This window comes from Pseudorca crassidens, chromosome 20, assembly GCF_039906515.1.
Source record: "Pseudorca crassidens isolate mPseCra1 chromosome 20, mPseCra1.hap1, whole genome shotgun sequence".
NCBI classification, from domain to species: Eukaryota; Metazoa; Chordata; class Mammalia; order Artiodactyla; family Delphinidae; genus Pseudorca; species Pseudorca crassidens.
In genome coordinates, this window is record NC_090315.1 from 60,687,072 (window position 1) to 60,711,901 (window position 24,830).

Sequence of the window (24,830 nt, forward strand, 5' to 3'; positions counted from 1 at the left end):
CGCCATCAGTTATCAGTGTGTAAAACTAGCAAGGCATCAAATAAGCCACCACGGAAGCAGGAGGAGTGACAACGACAGGGAGCGAGGAGGGCGTGGCCCACTTCCTGCTCAGCAAGTGCTCACTAGCAACACTGCAGTGAGTGGACAGATGCAAGCCTCGGTCAGCCTGTGCTCAAACAGGAACGCATTACAGCTGCATAATGTCAGGCAAAGTTACTACCCGCTATGCATCGCCATACGTAGTGTGCCGTGTAACTAGCTAGGTGGACTTCTTGCGATAAAGGACCTAGAATTCTAAATAGTGAATTAAAATACTGAACCTACTAACTACTGTATTAACAAGCTGACTCGTGTAATTTTTTGGAGATTATAAATGATGCTGGTTTTTTAAAATACCCAATCACATGTCTGCTTTCAAGAAAATAGCTTTTTCTTTATTATTCTAAGTGCTAGCTCCCATTTTCTCAGTGCTCTTTAGCAATTAGAAGTTTTTAACATTTATACACTTTCCAATGTTCAATATAATCATAAAATAAAAATTAGAAAATAAGGTAGAAAATTGAGTGTTCTGCTTTAAAAAAAAAAAAAAAGATTAGTGTTTTATCCCAACGTTGTATTCTACTTCAATCTGTACATTCCACTTTCCCCATTCTTGGAGATAAAAAATGGGGTTAGAAACTTTAAAATACGACAGACTACACAGAGCAAAGTGGCTGGTGCCACACCTACCTGGTTGCCACAGCATTTGGAAACTGAGCCCACAATTTCAGGAAAATAAGTAGTTGCAAGGGTCAGTCTGATCTGTGTTTCTAGCTGATGAGGACGTCCTCTGAGGAAATGCCAAATGCCCTCTGGGCTCACTGACTGTGGTTGCTTCTGGAGAGAAATTTCATCAGAGAACACTGCTAGCAAATATTCCCAAGTTCAAGCATGGGACTCACTTGGGAAGAGGTCTCACGGAGCGGCAGCTGAACGCTTTGTGTCCCGGTGTCTCACAGTTACGTTTTACCACTCTCAGCTCGGAACGGCCTCACTGGAGACGTCACTCTGCACATGCACTTTCAAAGACAGCTGGAAGTTTCTCTAAGACCTCTGATGACTGGAACACAGCCACACAATGTCTGAACTTATTTCCCTCAATTTGAATGTCATACTTCAAATTGAAGTTCGTTTTAATTTTTTGTCGTATTTAACGCTAACCTCTAATATTTATCAAAACAGTTATAAGGGTAACAACAGACACACTTTCATTCCCCAATACTGACCACTAAAACAAAAAACCTAAATATGATTTTTTTCTTTTGTTATGAGACGGTTTTCAACAGTTTCACTGTGTTGAAATAGGATTTATTTAAAATAGTTCTTTGTTTAAAAAACCAAAAATTTTAAAAGTTTGGCTTTCAGCACATATCCAGGCCACTGTAAGGGCCTTCAGAAATATTAAAATCGTAAACATCAATGAACACTCTAAGTCTTCCTTAAACATAATATGACAAGTTCCAGTCTAGTACTCTTTAAGGCAAAGTTGTGTCAGTTCTCGTAATTTTGACATTTTGTAGTGTTTATAATTTAAGAGATCAATGTAACATTCCCCCAAAATGCTGTTGTAAGCATCATCATTACTTCAAAACTGTATGTAATACTGTGTACCAGGAAGAGAGAGAAGAATACAGAGGTCTGTCAATTCTGCATTGCATAGAAATAAAACTCTACTAAAATAAAACTCTTAAAAACTCTACTAAAAGCCTTTCATTAAAAAAATGTAACAACTTTCTGCTTTAGTTTCCATGAAGCAGGAAACTGATCTCAAAATTTGAAGCCTTACATCACAATGCCTCAAATTCTAGGGTATTCTTTTGATTTACACCAATTTTACATGAGGCTGATTGTCCCATTTTAAGAGTGGTCTGAGTATTGTGATTTTCTTTTTTTAAATAAATATTCAACTGGAAAATCCCTGGGCAAGACCTTACCAATCAATATTTTAATATTGAAGGCTTTAGCATTTAAAACAATATTGTTTGAGCAGAAAATTCCCTTTAGCCTGGAAGCTTTAAGTCCCTAACTTTCGGACCAAAAGCTCTCATTGCAGTGGGGTGAAATTGAGAGCTGTGTGGTGGACTTTATTTCCCACCTTGGTAAAACTAGACTTCTGCAGATCTTGTAGCTCTGTCCTGTCAGTGTATTCTCTTTCAGAGTCTTACCACTTTCTATTGTAGTTTTCCAGGTAATTTTTAACGGAACTAACTATTGATACACAGCCTAATACAAAAGAAGTTGACAGGAGAAAATTTCCAATCGTTTGCTCAGAGATCAAAGGACTGTATTATTGTTGTTGAAATGTCTGTCTCAAGTGTGAATCCATTAGCAGTGAGCCTTGGGGTCCTTGGGAAGTCCATGGGAGATAAAAGAACTTGCAAACTTGGCTAAGGACGTGCAGCATCCATGAGTGCCGCTCACGAGGTGTGCCGCTATCGCGTCTCTGCCAGAGTTCCTTCGTGGTGGAAGACGACAGGACTCAAAGCTCGGAAGGGCTGGGAAGGAAGGTGTCCTCAAAGCTTTGACTACTAGGGATTCTCTGGGACTTGGACCCTTTTAGAAATTAAGTTGTTGCAAGTAACTATTTCTATTTAATAATGTAGTTTAAATTTATTTGCAGGAAAAAAAAAAGAAAAAAAAAACCCTGAAACTGCTACAAGTGCTTTTAAGGAGGGAAGGAAATACTAAAATCTCTGTTGTGTACTAAATCGTGTAGCCTGCTGGTGCGGACTCTAAGAACGGATTCTCTGAGCGTCTTGCACTGACTGGTCTCAGGGAGTTTGTCTCCCAGAACTGCAGAGATGGACATCGGTTTACATTCTTCAGTAGTGCAATCCTTAAAAAGCCCAGAGATTAGTGCCTAACCACTTTAAGAACGAAACAGAACAGAACAGAACAAAACAAAGGCGACATTTTCCCTCACCAGGGGTGTCAAGAGTCCGACTGGTAGAACTCCACTTGGAGAACTCCGACCTTCAGTTCTCGATTCCAACCTCACGTAGCTGCCCTGGAATTACGTGTGAGCCTAGAAGGACCAATTACGGCAATGCTCTTCAGGAGACGGGAGGTCTCTGCATTGCAACCAAGGGTGGAGGTGGCCAACTTTCACCCACAGTGGAGATACCCACTAGGCCAGTCCTGACATCAAGCTCCCGTCTAGGATTTTGGCAATAAAACTGAGTTTGATGCATTCCTACGCTAGGTTTTCTATCCAGTCTAGTAAAGTAAAGCACCTTTGGATTAAAAATATTGAGCTCAACAGCAACTAGACTTCTCAGTTTTGTATTTAATTTTCCTTAGGTCTCCATGGCTTAATAGTGTTCTGTTGCCAGAGAAAAATATCAATCTGTGGAGTCCAGACTTTCTGCTGGAGGGGCATATTTCAACCTAAAAGTACCTAGAGAGGGGGAAAAAAAAGAGATCAAATTTGAATCACCATAGAATTACTGCCATGATCTGTCCAAAGTTATTTCCAGAGTCACTGGTCAAGATCTGGGTGCTGGAAATCCAGACCACCTGTTCTGACCACTCCCAGCTCCCCTGGCTCCACCCCGCAAACTGGACATTATCTTAACAAGTTTATCAAATCAGAGAAGGGGTGAAAAAGACTGAAGAGTTCCCAGTCTGTTTCTTCATTCTTTGGGAGCTCAGACAGCACAGAATTGGCCCCCTTCCTTGGGACAGGGCAAGGGAGGCCTGGCCGCCACCACAGGCCTCCGGGCTCGCTGCGTCAGGAGACGCAGCACCACCTCTATCAACGGGGGAGGGGGGGCCCACAGCCCACAGTCACTCCACCTGCCACCAGACCTGATTCCAAGTTGTCTGTAAAGCTCTCCAGGTGACTAAGGGGCACAGGCAGGTCTGGAACAACCCTCAAAAGTCTCCAGAAAGCAAGTGGCTGACTATCCAAGGTCGCACAGTGAGCAGTCGCAGGCTGGGACCCGTTTTCCCAACGCCCAGCCTAATCTTTCCAAGGAAAACAGCAAGAACAAACCTGGTGTGGTAACGACAGCAGACACACACTTGACTAAAGGAGACAAGAAAGAGTAGCAAAGGGGGAAGGAAGAAGATGCAGCACAGAGAGTGAAAACACCACGTAGCCGCCACACAACGCCCACGGCCATGGCCACTGCCACTCTAGACGGGGGAAGAGAAGCGGGGACAGCGAGTTCCACCTGTAGCGCCTGAACTCACATGCCACGCCCTCGGTTCTCAGTTAAACACCGGCGGCGGTGGCACTAAATCACCCATGCTTCCTCCCCAGTCACGTGGCACAAAAATAACAGACCAAGGAGCCACTGGGCCACAGCCAGCTAGCCACACTCTAAAATGAGAAGCAGGCTGAAATCACAGAGACAGTCTCAGAACCAAAGCAGACCTTCTGGGGGCTGCACAGCCCATCAAGAGTTTCGTGCTTTTTCAGAGAGCATTTGAAAAACCACTTCTTGCTTGCTTTAAAAAAAAAAAGGAAGTTGACTATTACTTTCACAGAAAGGACGCTCCTGTCTGGAGCTCTCCACCTCGGGGGCCTTTACCTTGCCGGTTGAAGTCCATGGACGGCTGCTTGCAGTCCTGAGCGCGGTGACCGGTGGCCCCACAGTTGTAACACGACAGATTCCCGCTCTTTTTGTGACTGGAGCCGTTGCTACTACCCACCAAGCCCTGGGCCTGGTAGACGCCCGCCGCCCCCATGAAGTTCTGCACGGGCGGGACGGTGAAGGCCGACTGGCCGCCCAGCACGGGCTCGGGGCCCACGCCGCTGCTGTAGGGCGAGTGCACGACCGGGAAGGCGCCGCCGCCGTACTGCTGGGCGCCCACGTAGCCACTGCCGCACATGGGACTGAACGGCAGGAACGGGAAGGGGAAGACGGACGGCCCCGAGAACGGGTGCTGGAAGTAGTTGGCGTAGCTGACAGTTAGGCCGCTCGAGCCGCAGCTCCCGCTGCAGCCGCAGGACGTGCACACGACGCAGCCGGGGGGCGGGGCAGGCGCGGGCTGCTGGGGCGCCGGCTGCTGCTGATGGTGGTGGTGGTGGTGGTGGTTCTGGGCCGAGGCGGGGAGGTTTCCGGGGGAGCCGCCACCGCCACCGCCGCCGCCGCCGCCGCCGCCACTGCTGCTATAGAAGCTGCTTTCGGGGACCGAGGAGAGTGCGGGGCTGGAGCTGGGGGCGGGGCAGCTGGGCACGGTGGCCATGTTCGCAAAGGACGTGGCAGGGTGGCTACCGGCAGAGGCAGTGTTGCTGTTTGCGCAGAAGCTGCCCTGCAGGGGGCCCACGGGCACACTGCTCATCGCAGAGAAGGCAGCTTTGGTGTTGGCTGTGTACAGAGCAGTCCGAGGGTTTATTATGGCAGGGGGCACGCTTATTTGCACGTTGCCGGAACAGGACGTTTGCCCAGACACGGCAGAGTCTGCAGGGACAGATGAAGACACCAGAAGTTTGATGGGTGGCCGAGCCACATGGAAGACGGTGCTGGACGTCCCTGCGGCAGCAGTGCTGGTCTCCACCACCAGGGCCGGCTGCTGTGCCGGCTTCATCACCCTGTCGAGGGCGGACGCGTGGACGACTTTGGTGCGGGGACCAAAGGAGACGGTGGGCGACACAGAGCTGCTGTCGTTGAGTCCAGAAAGGACCTGCATGGGCTGATGGGGGGTGGACGCGGGTAGCATGTCCATCATGGTGCTGCCAAAGTTCTTGTCCACTTTGATGCCGCTTCTTGGTCCAGAGACTTTACTGCGCTCCTCGAGAGACAGCAGCGAGTGCACAGAGGACGAGAGGAGCTTCATGTCCGCGCCCCCCCTCTCCGCCTTGTGCACGGAGTTCAGCATCCGGATGGGCGCGATGTGCGAGGCCGCCGTCATCATCTGCGGGGGCAGCGGGTGGTGGCCTGACGGATTGGAGCCTGCTTCGTTCTGCACGGGGAGGACCTGGGCTGTGGGCCTGGCGGAACTTGAAGTGAAATGGTTCAGCAGCATCACAGGCTTCTCCTTGTCAGAGCCCTCCAAGTGGATCTCCACACCTAGAGAGGTGGAAACAGCGTCAGCACAGCTTCCGCAGACCAGGGCGGGGCAGCACAGCGCGAGCCACACGGGGCGTGCTTACGTCTGTCGTTCTCCTCCGCGCTGTCCGAGCTCTCTTCCCGGGCCTGCACGCCCATCGGGCTGGGCGAGGAGCTGGAACATTCAGAGGAGCTGCCTTCCCGGGCCGTCTGGTGCGGGGGCTGCGCCACCTCCACCCGCAGTGCTGCGGAGAAGGCACAGGTGACAGCCCGGAGGTGGCACCAAGGTCCGCGAGCCACGGGATGCCGACGGGGGCTGTGTCAGCCGGCGCCGACCGCGCCCTCTCCCACCCGCATGCATGCCTATCGGGCTCATTTTCTATCCTGTCCCTATTCATACAGGGCTGAGGCTCACAAGCTCGCCAGGCGGCGGACGCACACGTGGCCGTGCTCTCAGCCTCCCCAAGCAGACGCTGCAGGACAGGAAAAGGACCCCCAAACCACCGGGTGCTACAACAGCCACACTCCACAAACAGACATCTCCGTTTTCTGAGGACCGGGGACATAAGACCTTTTCAGTCAAATAAGCACTGAAAAGATGCACTGACATTTTTTCTTCCTGGTTTACTGTCACTCTTGATATTTCTAGTGCATGAGGAAAACAGCAGAACAGCTGTTACCGTGACCCTCCCCCTCCTGCCGAGGAGAGGACGGCAGGGAGAAGAGGAGGAAGGCTGGTGGCGCGGCATCAGGGACTTCAGGATGGACCTGCAGGGCAACGGCCTGAAGCCGCCTCCACACCCACCGTGGTGGGGCGAGGCTGTCATCTATTTTGCATACTTCCTACTCTCTCCCTTTCACCAGAGCAGTTTCTGGGTCTAATGCTTTTGCCCAAACCACTTCAGGCGAGTCACCAGTCTCCAGCTTCTAACACAAACGTCCCTTCTATTTTCCTGTCGCATAAACTATAAAAGCTAAAATAATGAAAAGTAACTCTTAAGTATGAGAAAATGGAAACAGCAAAGTCCCAATTTTGGGACTTCCGTGGTGGCTCAGTGGTCAAGAATCCACCTGCCAATGCAGGGGACACGGGTTCAAGCCCTGGTCAGGGAACTAAGATCCCACATACCGTGGAGCAACTAAGCCCGTGCGCCCCAACTACTGAGCCCACGAACCTAGAGCCCATGCTCTGCAACAAGAGAAGCCACTGCAATGAGAAGCCTGCACACCACAATGAAGAGTGGCTCCCACTCGCCGCAACTAGAGAAAGCCCACGCACAGCAACAAAGACCCAACGCAGCCAAAAGTTAAATTAATTAATTTAAAAATAAAATAAACTAAAATAATGAAAAGTAACTCTAAGCACTAGAAAACAGAAAGGGAAAAGGGGCGTGACCTGTGGCCTGGCCCTCCTCCGAAGGGTCCCAGGTCCAGGCGCGCCCGGCCCCACCCACCTGCAGCATGGCTGCTTCGCACCGGCTGCACAGGCCCCACGTGGCTGGTGGGGGGAACGCGGGCCACTCCGCTGCTGCTGACTGGGGGAGGGGCCGAGGGGTTCAGGCACCGTTTCTCTGACTTCTCCCTGTGCGACAGGAAAGCACAGCAACAAGCGAGCGTTCAGTTCTGCTGCAGAGCCTCTCCGTGTTTCAGTCTCTGCTTAATGCAGAGCCTCTCCGTGTTTCAGTCTCTACTTAATGCAGGGCCTCTCCGTGTTTCAGTCTCTACTTAAGAAGGCTGATTTCTGCCAAAATAATCTCCAGGGTGGAAGATAATGCATTCTGACTTCTCAGATTCACTCTAAAGGGTCCTTCCTAGCAAACCAAAGCCACATTTGTAGAATCTTAAGAGCATTAATTAAGGTTTGATAAGCAATCAGCAGTAATAAGTCCTAGCGTCTGTTCCGCATGTTAGAAACTAAAATGAAGACACATTCTGTAAACAATCTCACACTCACTTCTCCAACTCCAGCTGAGTCTTGAGCTTCTTCTTTGCTCCCATGGTGAGGGATTCAAATTTATTTAGATCTTCTTCCGTAAGGCTCAGAAACTTCCACAGAAGAAACAAATTACAAAGTGTGAGAATTAATTAGGATTCTGAAGACAAAGAACTTGGAGTTTAATTTCATAAATGTATTCTACCTCTAGGATATGTAAACAGATCAAACTTAAGTAGATAATAAAAGACTGGGGATCGCTGTCAAACATTTACTTGCTAAATGACTTGGTGTCCAGGGTCCAAAATATAAGACGCTCATTGTGCGTCTGAGGGTCACGGGCTGTGCCCACTGAGCCTTCAGCACAGGCGTCCGAGTGACAGGTGGGTGAAGACTGGGCACCTGGAAGGTCCGTGCTATGCGGGCAGGAGACTGAAACAGTGTCTGCGTCTCAACTGCTGCAGAGATGCAGCTGGTGGAAGTGTCTCCCCTCCCGGGGCTCTCCCGCCAGCGACAGGAGCAGTCTTCTTTAGTGGCTCTTTTTTCTTGAGATCATGGTCATTTTAGGGACAACAGCAACTTTGCTGGGTAGCCAATGATCCAGAAAAGTAGATGCCATCCAAACTGAACGGCGCCCTAACTCACTGGCCTCATACTAAGAAAAAAGATGATACTTGGTTCTCACAACGGTCCATAACATGATTTGTGATCTTAGCCTTTTCAACTCATACATTACGCTAAAACTTTTTAAACTGATCATGACCAAGGTTAGTAAAATCTGTTGTTTTTAAGACTTGTGAATCCTAAACTGAGAGTATTGAAAATTTACTTAAAATGTATTTTTTATTAGCAGTAAAAGCTTGATTTCTAGATTCTTCAATTGCAGATTTTTGGACAAACGAAACGTTTGCAGAGATAAAAGGCACCAAGTCACTTTATCCAGCAGGGGGAGCTCAGAGTTCAAACATCACATACAGGTCCAATTTACTTTTACCATTGACACTGAAACTTAAGAAATTTCAGAATTTTTTTAACAGTGAAAAAATGCTCCTTGTCAAAACTGTATTGTAAAAGATAACTGCTATGTAGGATTTCTTGAAAGACATAAAATTCATCTATTCCTTTAGCTCTAAGAGCCTACATGAAGGCAGGTCATCAGACAACCCTTTTGCACTGGGCTCTTGTAAAAGGCTACGCTGAGGGGCGTCTAAGAAAGGGGGACGCGGGGCCCACAATTCACTACCTCTACCCACTGAAGGGCTGCTGGAGACATAGCCCTCAGTCACAGACAGTGAGTGTCTCGTTTGGGAAGACCCCAAACTATCCTAAGAAAGCTGTTTACAGACAACTGTGATCCAGTTTTTGCTTCAGCTGCAGGTCGCCTCCAAATTCAAATCCACGGCCCCTCCAGCAAGCTCACAGGACTTGCGGGGACACGCATCTGCAGGTGTTAAGGACCAGGTGGTATGACCTCCACGACACACACGCTGCAGAAACCCAACTCAGTTCCTCTAGGAATGAGGTCCAAAGAAATTGACGGGTGACCTGAGACAACAAGCACGTTCTTGCTGCCTGCTAGTAACCAACGTACCTTCTCCATCGTGAGCTGTTTAAAGACGGGGTAGTACTTGTGCAAACGCAGTTTCCGAAGCCAGTCTAAAATCCCATTTTGCTCCTGGGTCTGCGGGGCCTGCAGGCTGGAAGGCATCAAGATAGCGGGCGAGCTGTCCATCGGGGTCCGGTAGGCCAGAGCTGAGCCTGCACCCCCCGCATGCGAGCAGTGGGGCAAGGCGGACGTGCTGGCCGAGTGCTGCACGTGATGCTGGGTGCCGCCCTGAGACGACGGGATGCCGGCCACTCCGCACACAGGCCTGCGAGGACAGCAGACAGGTAGTTTTCAAAAGACCACGGCCTCCACCGAGGACCAGCTCCTACAGCCTGGACTGCATCTGCAGCCACGTCCACTGCTGGCGCCAGAGCTACAGCCACCACCACCCTGGGGTGACCGTCTGAAGGCGTGGACGTGTGCGTGCACGGACGTGTATGTACCCATCTAGATGCTGCGCTTGTACGTGTGTACATGTTATGTATATGTACACGTCTGTGTGTCACCACCAGACTTGTGGCTTTGCTGACTAGTTTCTTTCTGTTGCTTCTATCACAGGATGATACTGATAATCATATATTAAAACTCCAAAATCTTTAATATTCAAATTAAATTTTTTTTTTGAAAAGTAAATTCTAGAAAGCTGAAGGACCAAAGCATCACCCTCTGTCCCTGCCCCTTCCACACTAAACTGCAAACTGACATATTACATGTTTACACACTCCAGGCAGAGGGTGAAGAAAGTCAGCACCTTCAAAGACCTCATTACCTGACTAGAGCTCACAGAACCGTGTGTGTGTGTGCGCGCGCACGCGTGCACACACCGTCTGTGATGTTAGCCCATCTTAATGCTGGCTGTCAGTCCAGATGTGCAGTCTGTCTGTCACCCGCGCACTGCCACCATCACTGTCGGGCCCTGTGCTGGCAGAGGGGCCTCCAGAGCAGCGACTCTGGCCCTTCGTGGGCTTAATCACTCCCCAGGAGCTTGTAAAAATGAAGATTCTCAGAAATTTTGGTTTCCTAGAATGTGCAGGGCCCAGAAACTGGCATTTGCAATAAGGGTCTTTGGGAATTTTAATTCCAGGGGCTCTGAGAACCACTTTTTTTTTTTTTTTTAAGAAATCAAAAAGTGGATTATCTCTATCCAATTCTTCTCTCAATATTATTATTCAAGACTAAGATCAAGAGTGACTTAACTCTAGAAACAACTATTTACACAAAATGAAAAGCTAGCTCTGCAACAAGGCTGACTGGAAATGTGTTGGTTACATGGTAGAAGTCTCACCTTCCAGACACGCCCATCATGGTACCGACTTTAGACAGGGAAGGGTTGCCAGGACCTACAAGTTAAAATGGATATAATTTATTTACAGACCATAAAAATGTTTCTACTTTTATTGAATTATGTTTTACAAACTCACCTGGACTTTGAAGCTGTTGGGTGGGAGATGAAGTGCTGAAAAATTTCTTAACATGGTCATTTTTTAATATGTGAGAAGGTAATGAAGCCAAATACCTAGAAATGAAACAGAGTGGTTTTATCAGCATCAAAACGTGTTACCAAAAAGTAACTGGCAGAGAAATTTTAACTTTCAATTAAGAGATATATATAGCAGAGAAAAACTAAACAGAAGTGCCTTAACCTATATTCTTCCTGCTTTATTCAGTTTCATTCTTGGTATGATTCATACTGTTTCCTGGTGCCCCTTTTCCTTATTTACACTGTACTACGCTGTATGAATTGAGTCTCTCAGAGCCCACGACCCGGGCCATGAGCACAGCTGGGGCCGTCACAGCTGCTGTGTGGCACTCTGATGTTGGCCCCAGTCCCCGGGGCCCTCTGTGCGCACGTACAAGACCAACGCGCCAGGACGTCATCAAGGGTCCAGAGCCACCGGGCCCAAGAGACTTTTTATTAGGTCCTCATTTTATCCTTTCAACTATAGGACAGAAGCAGATTTTATTTCATTAAGACTGTCAAAATTACATTAAATGGTGGCATACACTTTGAAATTCCTTCACTTATATATTCTCAAAATCATGCCTAGATTATTAAAATCCTTCAAATTCTCCATAACTGATGAAAACCCCTAGAGGCAAACAGGAGACCTGAACCATCCAGACCGCATGTCACCTGAGGAGCCCCTCAGATGCCTATAGGCAGCTCACGTCAGGCCCCACCCGCACTGCACAGGGCCATCGGCGGCGGCCCGCACTGCACAGGGCCATCGGCGGCCACAGCGCCGTAGGGGGGCCGCTGGCCGTGGCCTTGGGTGGGGTGACGAGCATTACCTCAGGTCCGCTTCCAGATCCATGTGGTTTCGCTCTACATAGAATGCATCTGGGCCAGCTAAGCAAGGAATGAATTTCTCCAAATTTTCTTCAGGACACAGCTGAGATAACTGAAAGACGAAAAGGCATGGGAAGTATGTCACAATTCATCTTACGGAACCAGAACTCCTCACTGCGGGAAACACTTGGGCAGGTCCTGGCTGCTGACACCTGCTGCTGTGATTCTGGGAGCCACCTGGGCTTCTGCGTCCACTTGGGACGCAGGAAGCAACGACCCACCACAACATCAAGAAGAAGCTCGACACCCCACACCGCTGTGCCTGCTCTTGAGCCCAGCAGAGGGCTGAGCTGCAAGGCCACCAAGTGAACCGAATTCCAAGACGGACCTGCCCCTCTGAGGACACAGGGCACGTGAACTGTCTCAGCCGTGGCAGAGCCCGCGGGAGAGGTGGCTGCCATACAAGCAGGTAGAAGAGATCGGCTGGGATGAACACATCCCCACAGGCTGAGTGTGCGTCAGTCAGCAGTCAGCCCGGAGCCCAGACACAGGGGGCCTGTGTCCTCATTCCCGAGCTCCCTTCCACAGGCGGGGAGGCTGGAGAGAGTCTGCACAGGTGGCACAGGGGTGAGGCAGCTGCCCCTGGGGGTGAGGCTGGAAACCCCATGCCTTTCCCTGGAGCCTGCTCTCAATCCAAAGCAAAAAGCCCGTAACCCGCTGGGGGAGGGACGAGATTGCTCGTGCTCCCAGAGCTCAAGCAAAACCCCCCGTTTCTGGGGGCTGAAATGCCTTCATGCCTCTGGAGGAGGAGGGGAAAGTCCTCCCGGCACCAGGTCACAGGCAGAGATACCCTGCTTCTCAGGGAAGATGAAAACAAAACCCCTCTGGCCCCAAGGAAGGGGCAAGAAAGCCCTCCTGAGCCGAGTCAGCTGCTGCTGGGGAAGGAAGGGGCAGGGATGCTGAGAAAGGCCCCCCACGACCCTGTGGCTAGAGCTGAGGCTGCACCAGCAGGACGGGGAACCGCTCCACCCTCACCACGCATGCATCACCACGCAACAGGTGACAGCAGTCTCCCAGGGAGGGAGGAGTCAGCGGAGCAGGGAGACCCCTCTGTGCCACAGGTGAAGCAAGACCACGCCAGGCTCCTCTCAAGGCTCAAGGGACCAGCAGGCCTCCCTGGAGGAACCTGAGGCCTGTGGTGCAACAGCAAAACCCAAACCCAGCTCCGCTCCTGATGACATCAACCTGAAGCCCCACCGCCGGCCCGACAGACGCAGCAGCAGGCCCGTCTCCAGGCTGGTTTCTAGATGTGACGTCTCATGTTCAGTCAAAAATTATAAGATAAAAAAGAGGGGGCAATCTATCATCAAGATAATCATCGGAACCAGACTGGAAAATAACCCAGATGTTGGCACTATCACACAAGGACTTGAAAATAACTATGCTGAACATACTAAAGGACTTCGTTTCAAAAAATGAACAACATGCATGAACGAGTGGGAAATTTCATCAGAGAGATGGAAACTTTCTATTAAAAGACGTCATCAAACGGAAAAGCTACAGAAAACAAAAGAACAAAAAACCCCAAAATCATGGTACTAGAGATGAAGAATTCAGCTCGTCAGCAACCTGGGCAGAGCTGAGGAGAAACGTAAGTAAACTTGAAGACGGGGTCACGTACACATGATTCAAGGCCCGGAAGAAGAGAGAGTGGGGCAGGAGAAATATCTGAAGAGATAATGGACAAGAAGTTTCCAAAATTACTGGCAGACAGCAAGGCAGAGACCAGGCAGGGCAGAGAACCCAAAGCCAGGTGAGTATCAGCCACTGCAAACACCCAGACGAAAGGGTGGCAAAGTCGGCCGGCATCAGCGGAGTCCAGAGAAGCGCTTTTTCACAAGACAAGAGGATAGGCACAAAGGAGAGGAAATTCAGTGTTCTAAGTGGTGCAGAGGAAACAGGGAACCCCCGGGGAGGATCACTAATCAATCCTAGAAAGCACGGCACTGGGGCGTCCTTCAGCGTATGGCAGGCCTGAGTAAGAGGCACACGCAAACAACTTCTGCCCAAGCTTCTCACACAGGATCCATCCACTCGATTCTCTCCTACGGGATTATAGCCTTAATTTTATAATCAAATTGCAAGCCACACCTTGGAGACACTTCAGCTATGTTATTCCACACAACAAAGGTGACTACTTCAGCTGAACAACTGCGGCAAAGACAGTGGTTCACTGCTCCGGCACAGGCCAGGCCAGGGGACTTTAGACACACAGGTGTGTACGTATATAACACGTGTACATGGGGGTAAAGAGGTAATTCTTTAGTAGTGCAGCTTGTTCAAATGGTAGTTTTTGAATCAATTTTAAGCCAAACAGGTTGTACATCATCTGTATTTCAACTTTAAAAAATAAAAACAAACAGGAAAATTCAATATGTAAACGGAATAAGGTGGAAAAAGGTGACCTGTCTGCCCACTGCCGCCACGTGAGCCCCTCACTCAGCTTCGGCTGAGCTGTAACAAAACACCCCTTGGGCGCCTTCACACTCACATCTTTCTGTCCCATCTCGTTCTCCACAACCGGAAGGAATGTGGACCGTGGCCCTGAGGGCCACTCGCCCTGTTGGAGCACGAATCCCCGGCCCTGCACTCACTGCACCCGCTGAAGGCTGCAACCACGGAAATTACCTGGCAGTCCAGTGGACCGTGGGGAATGAGACCCTTTTAATTTTTGTAAGAGCCCTTAAATCACCTTACCTTTGAAATAAATTCAGTCACTTCAGAGGAAGATTTGGTTACTGATGTTACTGAAGAATCAGACCACAAGACCTTAAAAACAAATAAACAAACAAACCTTAAAAACAGACGCCACATACTTAATTCCCAACACACTTGTCCAGGGATTCGTGGCCGGTACAGGCGCAGTAGTGGGACGAGCCCTAGTGCGCCTCTTGCCTGGAGCGTTTATATACCCCTTGGCTTGTTACAGAAAGAATGTTCACGCAACTCAAGTGCATTAAAGCTTAGCTTCCTGTTTTGCGCAATTATTCAAAGAGCAGTGTTATCACTCAAGTGTGGAGTCTAAGGCTGCTCCTCAAAGCGTCAGAAAGTCCCTGACGACCCCGACTGCAAGCATGTGTGTGAGCACAGCATCCTCACGGGGACCTCCTCCGTTCAGGTCAGTCTACGCAACTGTGGGTGTGGAATCAAGAAATTACCAGAAACGAGCCCATCCAAACAGTAAGTACTCCATACATTTCAGTGCTGGGGGCATGCTGACGGGAGGAGGCCAGGTCCCAGCCCTCAGGAATCTGACAGAACTGCGGGGGAGGGGGGGGGGTGTGTGTGACACAGGCCAGGGCAGTCAGTACCAGAATAGCGGGGAACATCCTCCATTGCAGGGGGCGGGGTAAGAATTCGGGGAGAAAACATCAGAAACGTCTTTCCGGAAGTTCTACAAAGCCCGGTGTGTCTGTTTTCCCTTCCTGCACCTACGACAGCAGCAGTTTTAGTTCATGACTCCACAAATGGACTGTTCCCCGGGGCAGAGGGCTTTCCTGCACCGAGGAAAGCGTGAGCTGAACTCAGAAGGCGCGAGAAGGACAGAGGGGACAGGATGAGATGGGAGGGAAGCAGGGTCCATAACAAGAAGGGTTAAACCACGAACAAGGACGTTTACCCTAAAATCCAGAAGGAGCGTTGGAGGATTTCAAGTCGGGAAATAAAATGACTGAGTGTATTTTATCACCAATAGGAAAGCGTTGTATTTACACTGATTTAGAGAAAACAGGCTGGAGACACCAAACAACTCTCATGCTCTCCTCCCACCCCGTGCTGGCCTTCATCTTCTGAGAAGCAGCCCAGCATGTTTGCTGACGGTCTCCGGGGCCTGAAGCGCTGGCCGTCTCTCCTCTCTGTTGAAATTCACGTGAGTTCCTCTCTGCTCTGGTGGCTGTCACATCACATAACAATTACTAAGGTATGTTTTTCAAGCCCCCACAAAATACAAGCCAATCAAGGAAAGGGACCTCTCTTCTTCATCTCTGAATTCCCTATGCCTCCCAGAATTTATCAAGGCAAGTGCTGGCATTTCTGAATGAACGTGCTGTACCATCCCAAATCTACCTACACTAAAATCAAAGCACCTACGCCATTTTTTCTGTCTAAAATAATTAAATCTTTTAACAACACTAAAAGGAAGTTTGGGGGAGAGTGAGCTGCTCCGCACATAAAACACCAGTAACATCCAGGATTAAAGGTGAGAACTTTCTAGCATTACATGTACGACCCAAAGTACAGCTGACGTGGTTTTCTCAGTAAAATATGCCGCATGTCACGTGGCACGAACGCACCCTAACCCAACTAAAGCGTGAAGTCCAACACCCAAATGGGGAGCACGGCATGGACACACCATTCTATGCTGAAACAGACAATCTGCTTCCCCGACAATTACATATTTTAAATAGGCGCAACTATTCTAGGTTGTCTGCTCCCGGTATATTTTTCTTTGACTTCCAAAAGGACTTGCTGCTCCAACCAGGGGCAAGGACTGGAAACCAGCAGACCTCAGCAGCACTCTGCTCTGCAGGTGACGCAGGCTGGCCTGACCCAGTCCCCTGAGGAAACCCCCTGACGCAGGCTGGCCTGACCCAGTCCCCTGAGAGGGCGGGCCCCTGGAGGGGCATGGACACGGGAGAGCAGCCTTGCACTGTGCCACGTGCTAGAGACACGTGATCTACCACGTCCAAGACAGCATCGATCATAAGCTACCCCACTGCTGATGTACCACCAAGAAGAAACACTGCCAATCAAATGACGGCACAGTGTTTTTCTACCACCCATAGTCGCTCAAAGAGCCACTGAGACCTGCTGAGATGGATTTTAATGTATCTTAAACATACACAAAAAAGCATGGGGACTTCCCTGTGGCACAGTGGTTAAGAATCCGCCTGCCAACGCAGGGGACACGGGTTCGAACCCTGTTCTGGGAAGACCCACACGCCGTGGAGCAACTAAGCCCGTGCGCCACAACTACTGAGCCTGCCCTCTAGAGCCCGTGAGCCACAACTACTGAGCCCACACGCCTAGAGCCTGTGCTCTGCAACAAGAGAAGCCACCGCAATGAGAAGCCCACGCACCGCAACAAAGACCCAACACAGCCAAAAAAAGAAAAGCACGGTATGCGCAGAGTACATAAGGGTACTGAGGATTTCTTCACACTCAGAGTCTAACTCCTCTGACCCACTGTCCGTCTCAGCTCTCAGCACCCTCTGGAGAAGGGGCAGCGTCTTCTTCACTCACACAGGCAGCAGCTCAGGCAAAGGCCCTGCCACTGCTCAGGCCACAGCCCTCACGTGAGCAAGCAACCCAGTGCCACCAGACCTGCCACCAGACCTCTGAGGAGCTCTGAAGTCGAATACAAGGACAGGCAAAGCAGTCACAAAGAACAAGGCAGCCTGGAGGTGGCACGGACCATGCACTCAAAACTCGCTTTTAAAACTAAAAACTATCAACGAGATTCTCAGTGAACTGAGAGCAGACAGCATCGCCAAGAACAGGATGCTACGAAAAAAGAATCGCCAGGGAACAGAGGTCTCTGTTGTTAAAAACAGGACAGCAGAAGTGAAACGTTCACTTCAAGAGATGGAAGATGAGGGAATCTTCCACAGGATAGACCAAAGTCAAAGGGAAAGAAAATAGAGGGAAAAAAAATAAAACAGAGGACCAGTCTTGAGGTCCAACAGGCAGACAGCAGGAGTTCCAAAACAAGAAAACTGAGAAAAACAGGACAGAGGAAATCAAAAGGAATGATTCCAGAAAAGGAACTCAAATTAATGGACTTAAGTTAAAAGGGCTGACTTGCATCTCAGCACAGTGGATGATAACCTACACCCAAGCCTGGCTCTGAGAAATGTGCAAAGGCTGGGGACTAAGAGAAGATCCTAAAGCCTTTAGAAATTATAAAACAGGGCCAACACTGGATCAGGAGTCAGAGCAGATCCATGCTTCTCAACAGCAACACTGCAAGACAGTAAATAAGAAGTGCTTCCGAGTTCCTAAGGAAAAATGACGCCTGCTCTAGAACTGTATTCCCAGTCACATGTCAGGTCAGATGGATGAAGACACTGCCAAACATGAAAGCCAGAAACCGTACCTCCCCGGGACCCTTTCTAAGAAGCTACTAGAACAGCTATTAAAACCTAGAACTAACCCAAGGCAATAGATGAGTTAAGAGCTGAGAACAGGGTATCAGAGCCAGGAGGGAGGAAGGGACCCCGCGGGTGATGGTACGGGGGCCCCGCCATGAGACTGCACCAGGCCGAGTCCAGGTCGGAGCAGGGCCGTAGCTCCAGAGACGAAACCGATGGAATGCGGGATGCATTTGAACACAACCAGGGAAAACTTTAGGGGTGACTTTGTTTTCTAAGTACTTGTTCACAAGCAACAAACAAACAACAAGAGACAATTAACTCCCGGTAGAATAAAGTATCGGAAAGGAAAGGTACTAAATAAGCATATACCACATGGCTTGGGTAGCAACAACCTTCACACAGTCAGGCTAATTATCATACAAGCAATGAGGTGTACTATCACAAGAAACAGTTCCCTGCTCCTCCGGGTGGTGTAGGCACAATTACTGGACTCTCTGCACACAGAGAGCTGATGAAAACAACTAAAGAAAAGAAAAATAGTTTTCAAGACTCATCCTTAGCTAATAGTGATAAAATGTTCAGAGCAGTTAAGACTGTTTCAAGATGAAAAACTTCTAAAGAAAAGATACAGCACTAAAATAAAATGTAATGTCTGGGTTCTTAACAAAGACTGGCATAAAAAGAATGGGTGTTTTAATGAGTATTGCTCCACAGTTCCTTTTAAGTCAATACAGCTCTCCCATCTACAGGCGTTTCAAGTGTTCGCGTAATCTTCTGATGTTTTTTTCCCACCCTGTCCTTCATGTGTAATAAGTATACTTTAAAAAGGTTTTAGTTATTCAACAGTGAATTTGGAAAAGCTGGTAAAATTTGGACATGTCACATGTACACAGATACAAAATAATTTTTGTATTTTCAAAGATTCTGTCATTTTCTTCCTGTATTTGCTTTCCTCAGTAACTAGTAATTACAACTTCAGCAAAAACAAAACCAACTCCATGAAAAAAAAGAACAGGAAACTCAAACTCCTGCTTGCAGTCCATTTGTTACTTACGTCTTCCTATAAAATAACCACCTTTCATTTGTCTCCTGGAAAACAATGACACATAAAAACTAAAAGTAGAGATAAACAAAGCTGAGAAAAAGGGGAGGGGGAAGTCGCTGACTTCTCCTTGAATGAGTGAAAGCTTTCAGAAGAAACCGCTTCTCGAGTCTTCCTATACTGTTAGCAGTAGAGGGTACATCTCACCGTGGTTAAGGCAAAGACTCCTAATAAAGTTCTTTATTGTTCTGGCCACAGCACGATAGCTATTTATATCCATGTTCAAAAGACAACCTATTTAAAGGACAATTTATCCTAATTATTTAGGGCTCTGTGGACAAAAATTAATCCTCAGGTAAACTTCTTTCTTTCTTTCTGTTTTTGGCTGCATTGGGTCTTCGTTGCTGTGTGCGGGCTTTTCTCTACTTGCGGCAAATGGGGGCTACTCTTCACTGCGGTGCACGGGCTTCTCATGGTGGTGGCTTCTCTTATTGTGGAGCACGGGCTCCAGGCACGTGGGCTTCAAAAGTTGTGGCATGCGGGCTTCTCATGGTGGTGGCTTCTCTTATTGTGGAGCATGCGCTCCAGGCACGCGGGCTTCTCATTGTGGTGGCTTCTCTTATTGCGGAGCATGGGCTCTAGGCGCGTGGGCTTCAGTAGTTGTGGCACGCGGGCTCAGTAGTTGTGGCCCGTGGGCTCTAGAGCACAGGCTCAGTAGTTGTGGTGCATGGGCTTAGTTTCTCTGCAACATGTGGGATCTTCCCGGACCATGTGTCCCCTGCATCGGCAGGCGGATTCCTAACCACTGTGCCACCAGGGAAGCCCTGGCAGGCAGATTCTTAACCACTGTGCCACCAGGGAAGTCCCAATCCTCAGGTGATGTTTTTAAAGGTTTTATTGAGTATAACTGACAATGAAATGCACATATTTAAAGTGTACAATCTGACCAGTTTGGACATACGTATACACCCATGACACCATCACTCCAATCTATATAATGAACATACCCACCCGTCCCTCCCCAGGAAGCTATTGATCTGCGTTCTATCACTGCAGTTATTTTGCATTTTCTCAATTTACATAAATAAACGCATACAGTGTATGCTCCTTTTTTCTGGTTTCTTTCACACAGCACGATTACGCACTTTCCCCCACACTGCCAAGTGTATCAGTAATTCACTCCTCTATTCTGAACGCTGAACTGTGTGGCTGCGATACCACAGTGTACATCCAGTCTCCTGATAATGGATATTTGGGGCGTTACAAACAAAGCTGTTATGAACATTCGTGTACAAACCTTTGTACGAACGTGTACTTTCATTTCCTTTGGTTATTGACCTAGAAGCGGGACCGATGAATCAGATTTTAGGGATATGTTTGACTTTTTAAAAACTGCCGAACTGTCTTCCAAAGTAATCTCACCATTTTACACTCCCATGGCAGTCCTTCCACACACCTGCCAGCAGCTGTCAACTTCAGCCACTGTGACGGGCGTGCAGGATGAGCTCACCGTGGTTTTAATCGGTGTTTTCCTAATGGCTACCGATGCTGAACATCTGTCACGTGTGCTATTTGCCATCCATACATCTTTCTTGGTAAAATGTTCACTTTTTTATTGGGTTATTTTCTCACCATTGAGTTTTGAGAGTTCTTTTTCTAGTTTGAATACAAATCCTCTATCAAACATGCAATTTGCAAATGTTTTTCTCCCGGTTCTGTGGCTTGGCTTAACTTTCTCCACAGCGCCTGTCAAAGAGCAAGTTTAAACTCTGATGAAGTTTAATTCATTTTGTCTTTTATGGCTCATGTTTTTGGTATCCTACCTAAGAAATCTTCGCCTGTTTAAGTCACAAGCTTTTCTCCTATGCTTTCTTCTAGAAGTTTTATGGTTTTACGTTGTACATTTAGGTCTGTGATCAGTTTTGAGTTAATTTCTATATAAAGGGTGAGGTTTGATGAAGGTTCCTTTTTTTGGCATATGGTTATCTGCTTCTGAACCATTTGCTGAAAAGACCGTCTTTTCTTCACTGAAATGCCTTTATACCTTTGTCAATAATCAGTTGACCAGGGTGGTGTGGCGTCCGGGGCCCTTAGCCCGAAGCAGACGTGGCCTGGCCCGCGGGATAGAGCAGTCGCCACCGCCAGGCCCCGAGCCGACCCCAGGGCCACCCTGCAAGGAGCCGCGGGCAGCGGGAGCCTGAGTTGCTGCCAGTGCTGGCACCAAAACTGACAAGCTGCTCCTAAAATTCACATGGAAATGCAGCATCCCCAGAAGAGCCAAGACAATCCTGAAAAGGAAGACCAAACCTAAGAGGACTCACACTTCCCAATTCCAACGTCAAAGCCACAGTACTCAAGACAGAGCAGTGCTGGCCTAACAACAAGAGAGATGAATGGAACTGAGAGTCCAGAAACAACCCCTCACAATTTCGCTCAACGGATTCTCAGCAATGGTGTGAAGACCCTTCAGTGGGGGAAAGAATGGTCTTTTCAACAAATGGTGCTGTCCAATAAAGATGTTAAAAAAAACTGTAAAATAAACAAACAAACAAAGGGTGCTGGACAACAGGACGTCCACATGCAAAAGGACACATTCGAACCCCTACCTCACACCATACACAAAACATCAATTCAAAATGAATCAAAGACCTAAATGCAAAAGCACAAACAATACAATTCTTAGCAGAAAACACAGGAGTGAATCTCTGCGACCTTGGCTTAGGCAACGACTTCTTAAATACAATACCAAAAGCACGAGGAATGAAAGAAGAAGTAGGGAAACTGGACTTTATCAAAATTTAAAACTTTTGTGTGTCAAAGGACAGCATCAAGAAAATGAAGAAAATTCCCACCCAATGGAAGAAAATATCTGCAACCCAGTAATTCCAGTCCCAGGTGTGTATCCAAGAGAAATGGAAGCACTTGTCCACACAAAAACTTGTACGTAAATGTTCATAGCAGCATTACTCATAAGAGGCAAAAAGTGGAAACAACCCAGAAGTGCATCAACTAACTGCTGAGTGGATGCACTAAATGTGGTCCATCCACACGGTGGAATTTCACTCAGCCATAAAAAGGGAAGCACTTATGCATGATATAACATAGAGAAGCCTTGAAAACATTATTTGCATGAAAGAAACCAATCACGAAGGATCACATATTGTATGATTCCATTTATGTGAAATATTCAGCACAGGCAAATCCACTGAGGCAGAAAGTAGGTTAGTATTTGCCAGGGACTTGGGGAGGAGAAGTGGGGAATGACTGCTAATGGGTATGGGGCTTCTTCCTGGGATGATGGAAGTATTAAAATTAAATCGTGGTGATGGTTACAAAATTCTGAATAAATTAAAAAAAGCCACTGAACAGTTTAAATGGATGCATTTTATGTTATGTGAAATCTATCGCATCAGAGGTGTAAAGAAGAAAGTCAATTAGAAAATTTTAAAACCGTCTAATCTTTAAAAACGCCACCAAGGATATTCTCCTAAAGTCTTCAAAACAACCAACTGAGCGCTTTACATGTGAGTCTAGCTAGGGCCCCACTGCCCCGGGGCACGGCGTCTCCTCCCTCTCAGCAGCACCTTTAACACAGGTGCTGAAATCGGGTACCGTGAGTCTTCCAGTGTTTTCTTCGTTTCAGAATTGTTTGGACTGCTCTATAGTGTTCTCCATATAAACTTTATTTTATTTTATTTACTATTTATTTATTTACTCAGGCTGCGCTGTGAGGCTTGAGGAATCTTAACTCCCTGACCAGGGACTGAACCCGTGCCCTCGGCAGTGAAAGCGCGGAGTCCTAACCACTGGACCACCAGGGAATTCCCTCCATATAAATTTTAGAATCGTCTTATTGATTTTTTTTCTTTGAAATTTATTTATTTATTTTTGGCTGTGTTGGGTCTTCGTTTCTGTGAGAAGGCTTTCTCTAGTTGCGGCGAGTGGGGACCACTCTTCATCGCGGTGCGCGGGCCTCTCACTGTCGTGGCCTCTCTTGTTGCAGAGCACAGGCTCCAGACGCAAAGGCTCAGCAGTTGTGGCTCACAGGCCCAGTTGCTCCGCGGCAATGTGGGATCTTCCCAGACCAGGGCTCGAACCCGTGTCCCCTGCATTGGCAGGCGGATTCTCAACCACTGCACCACCAGAGAAGCCCCTCGTCTTGTTGATTTCTAAAACAGAAAAATGCTACTGGGACTTACTTTTGCCGGGTGGTCATGTAAGATGACAGAAAGTTTGTAAGTTTAAAGGTACATGGAAAGATGTTCTCCCACTGTCCACAGGTTCTCTCTCTTACAGAACTGTAGTCCTGACCACAACAAGCTAGAGAGATGGCGGTTAAACGCCCGAAGCTATGTAACTACAAGGCGCTTCACTTTTCGAGTGTGACAGGAGTCCCAAACCTAAGCACATGCATATCACACATTCGTACCCTACAAGCAGCCACTTATTTACGCGTAGGAGAGTGCAACTCACCTGCAGAGAACAAGCACACAGTTTAAGCTGCGCAAATGAACCGTGTGCTTTATAAATAAGAAGATGGTTGTGTTTTTTTTAAATCTTCCTTGTATCTTTCCTTTGTGCCTCAAATTACCATCAACAAATGTAGTGTGGGCAGTAAATCCCTCAGGGCGTATCAAGTTAGTATCCCAAAAGAAAATGAGTCGGACTGCTGGCTAGTGAAGGATTATCACTTTCCTAAACACAAGAATCCTTTTATCAGTTATCGCATCAGGAAAAGCAAGCTTTTCCGATAACCAAACCTTTTTCTTTAAGTACCAAAACACTTCATTCAGCTTAACCATTTGGGGTTCGAAGCGTCTTAAACTGAACTTCAACCCAGCTGTCCGCTCTGCTTTCAGAAGACTCACGGCGCCCTACCCTGCCAGCCTGCCGCCTCCCCACCCTGATCACAAGGCCCTCCTCTGGGGAAAGGCCACGAGAGGCCAAGTGTCTACCCTGCCAAGGCTCACTTCTTTGCAGAGAGGCTGTGGACTGGGGCCGAGTCCAAGCCCAGTTTGATCAGACGGGCTGTGAGTGGGATCTGAAGGGCTGTGAGTGGGACCTGAAGGGCTGTGAGTGGGACCTGAAGGGCTTGACGCTCAGCAGTTCCCACACACGCAGGCCCTGTGCACGGGGACCATGCCCGCCACCAGCCCCTCAGGCGATATCCGCCAGCCAGAGGCTGACTGCAGAGGAGAGGAGCCAACACACCCAGCGTTTCAGGGCCTCGCTGGGCTCCCCAACCCCAGCAGGCCTTGATGATGCTGGGGTCCTGAGGTTCTCTGGTTGCTGACACTTGGCTGCTGGTCGCAAGCTCTGACAACCTCCAAAACCGAAGGGAAGCCTTTCCCGTACATCTATGGAGTGACAAGTGATTTGCACGATGCAGGACTTCCCAAATCAAATGAGGGTTTTACCCTTGTGGTATTAAAAGTACCTGAAGTATTCTGATGTAGCTACACTCTTGGAAAGGTTAGTAAGCTCCACAGTGCAAGTACTAGACACTAACCAGAAGCTGCTATGCCTGAGAACACTCTCCAGTAAAGCTGGAAGCAGATTCTCCTTATCAATCAGTTTCCTACGATGCATGTGGTCAAAGGAGAACCTCGCACAACAATGGGGTAGTAGCAGAACCCTGGTGACACAGCCAGCCACGCACACGCAGCTAAGCGGGACCAGGAAACTCAGTCTGGCCAGTAAGACATAAGTGGAAGTGTCTAGTGGCTTTTCTTTTTGCCACGCCTCGTGGCATTTGGGATCTTAGTTCCCCGA

The 24,830-nt window shown here is 48.3% G+C and overlaps 1 protein-coding gene across 1 annotated transcript in view; it reads right to left on the reverse strand.

Annotated features, from left to right (window-relative positions):
- Positions 1–572: 572 nt before the first annotated feature.
- The window catches only part of ZCCHC14 (zinc finger CCHC-type containing 14), a 58,107-nt gene continuing 33,849 nt past the window's right edge, over positions 573–24,830 (reverse strand). Inside the window, exons 4-13 of the mRNA XM_067721387.1 lie at positions 14,622–14,693; positions 11,867–11,976; positions 10,996–11,090; positions 10,860–10,914; positions 9,560–9,839; positions 7,990–8,081; positions 7,490–7,617; positions 6,140–6,280; positions 4,575–6,056; positions 573–3,436 (exon numbers count right to left, since the gene is read on the reverse strand). Coding sequence (XP_067577488.1) covers positions 3,381–3,436; positions 4,575–6,056; positions 6,140–6,280; positions 7,490–7,617; positions 7,990–8,081; positions 9,560–9,839; positions 10,860–10,914; positions 10,996–11,090; positions 11,867–11,976; positions 14,622–14,693 — 2,511 coding nt within the window. The 3' untranslated portion in view covers positions 573–3,380. The remainder of the gene's footprint in view (positions 3,437–4,574; positions 6,057–6,139; positions 6,281–7,489; positions 7,618–7,989; positions 8,082–9,559; positions 9,840–10,859; positions 10,915–10,995; positions 11,091–11,866; positions 11,977–14,621; positions 14,694–24,830) is intronic.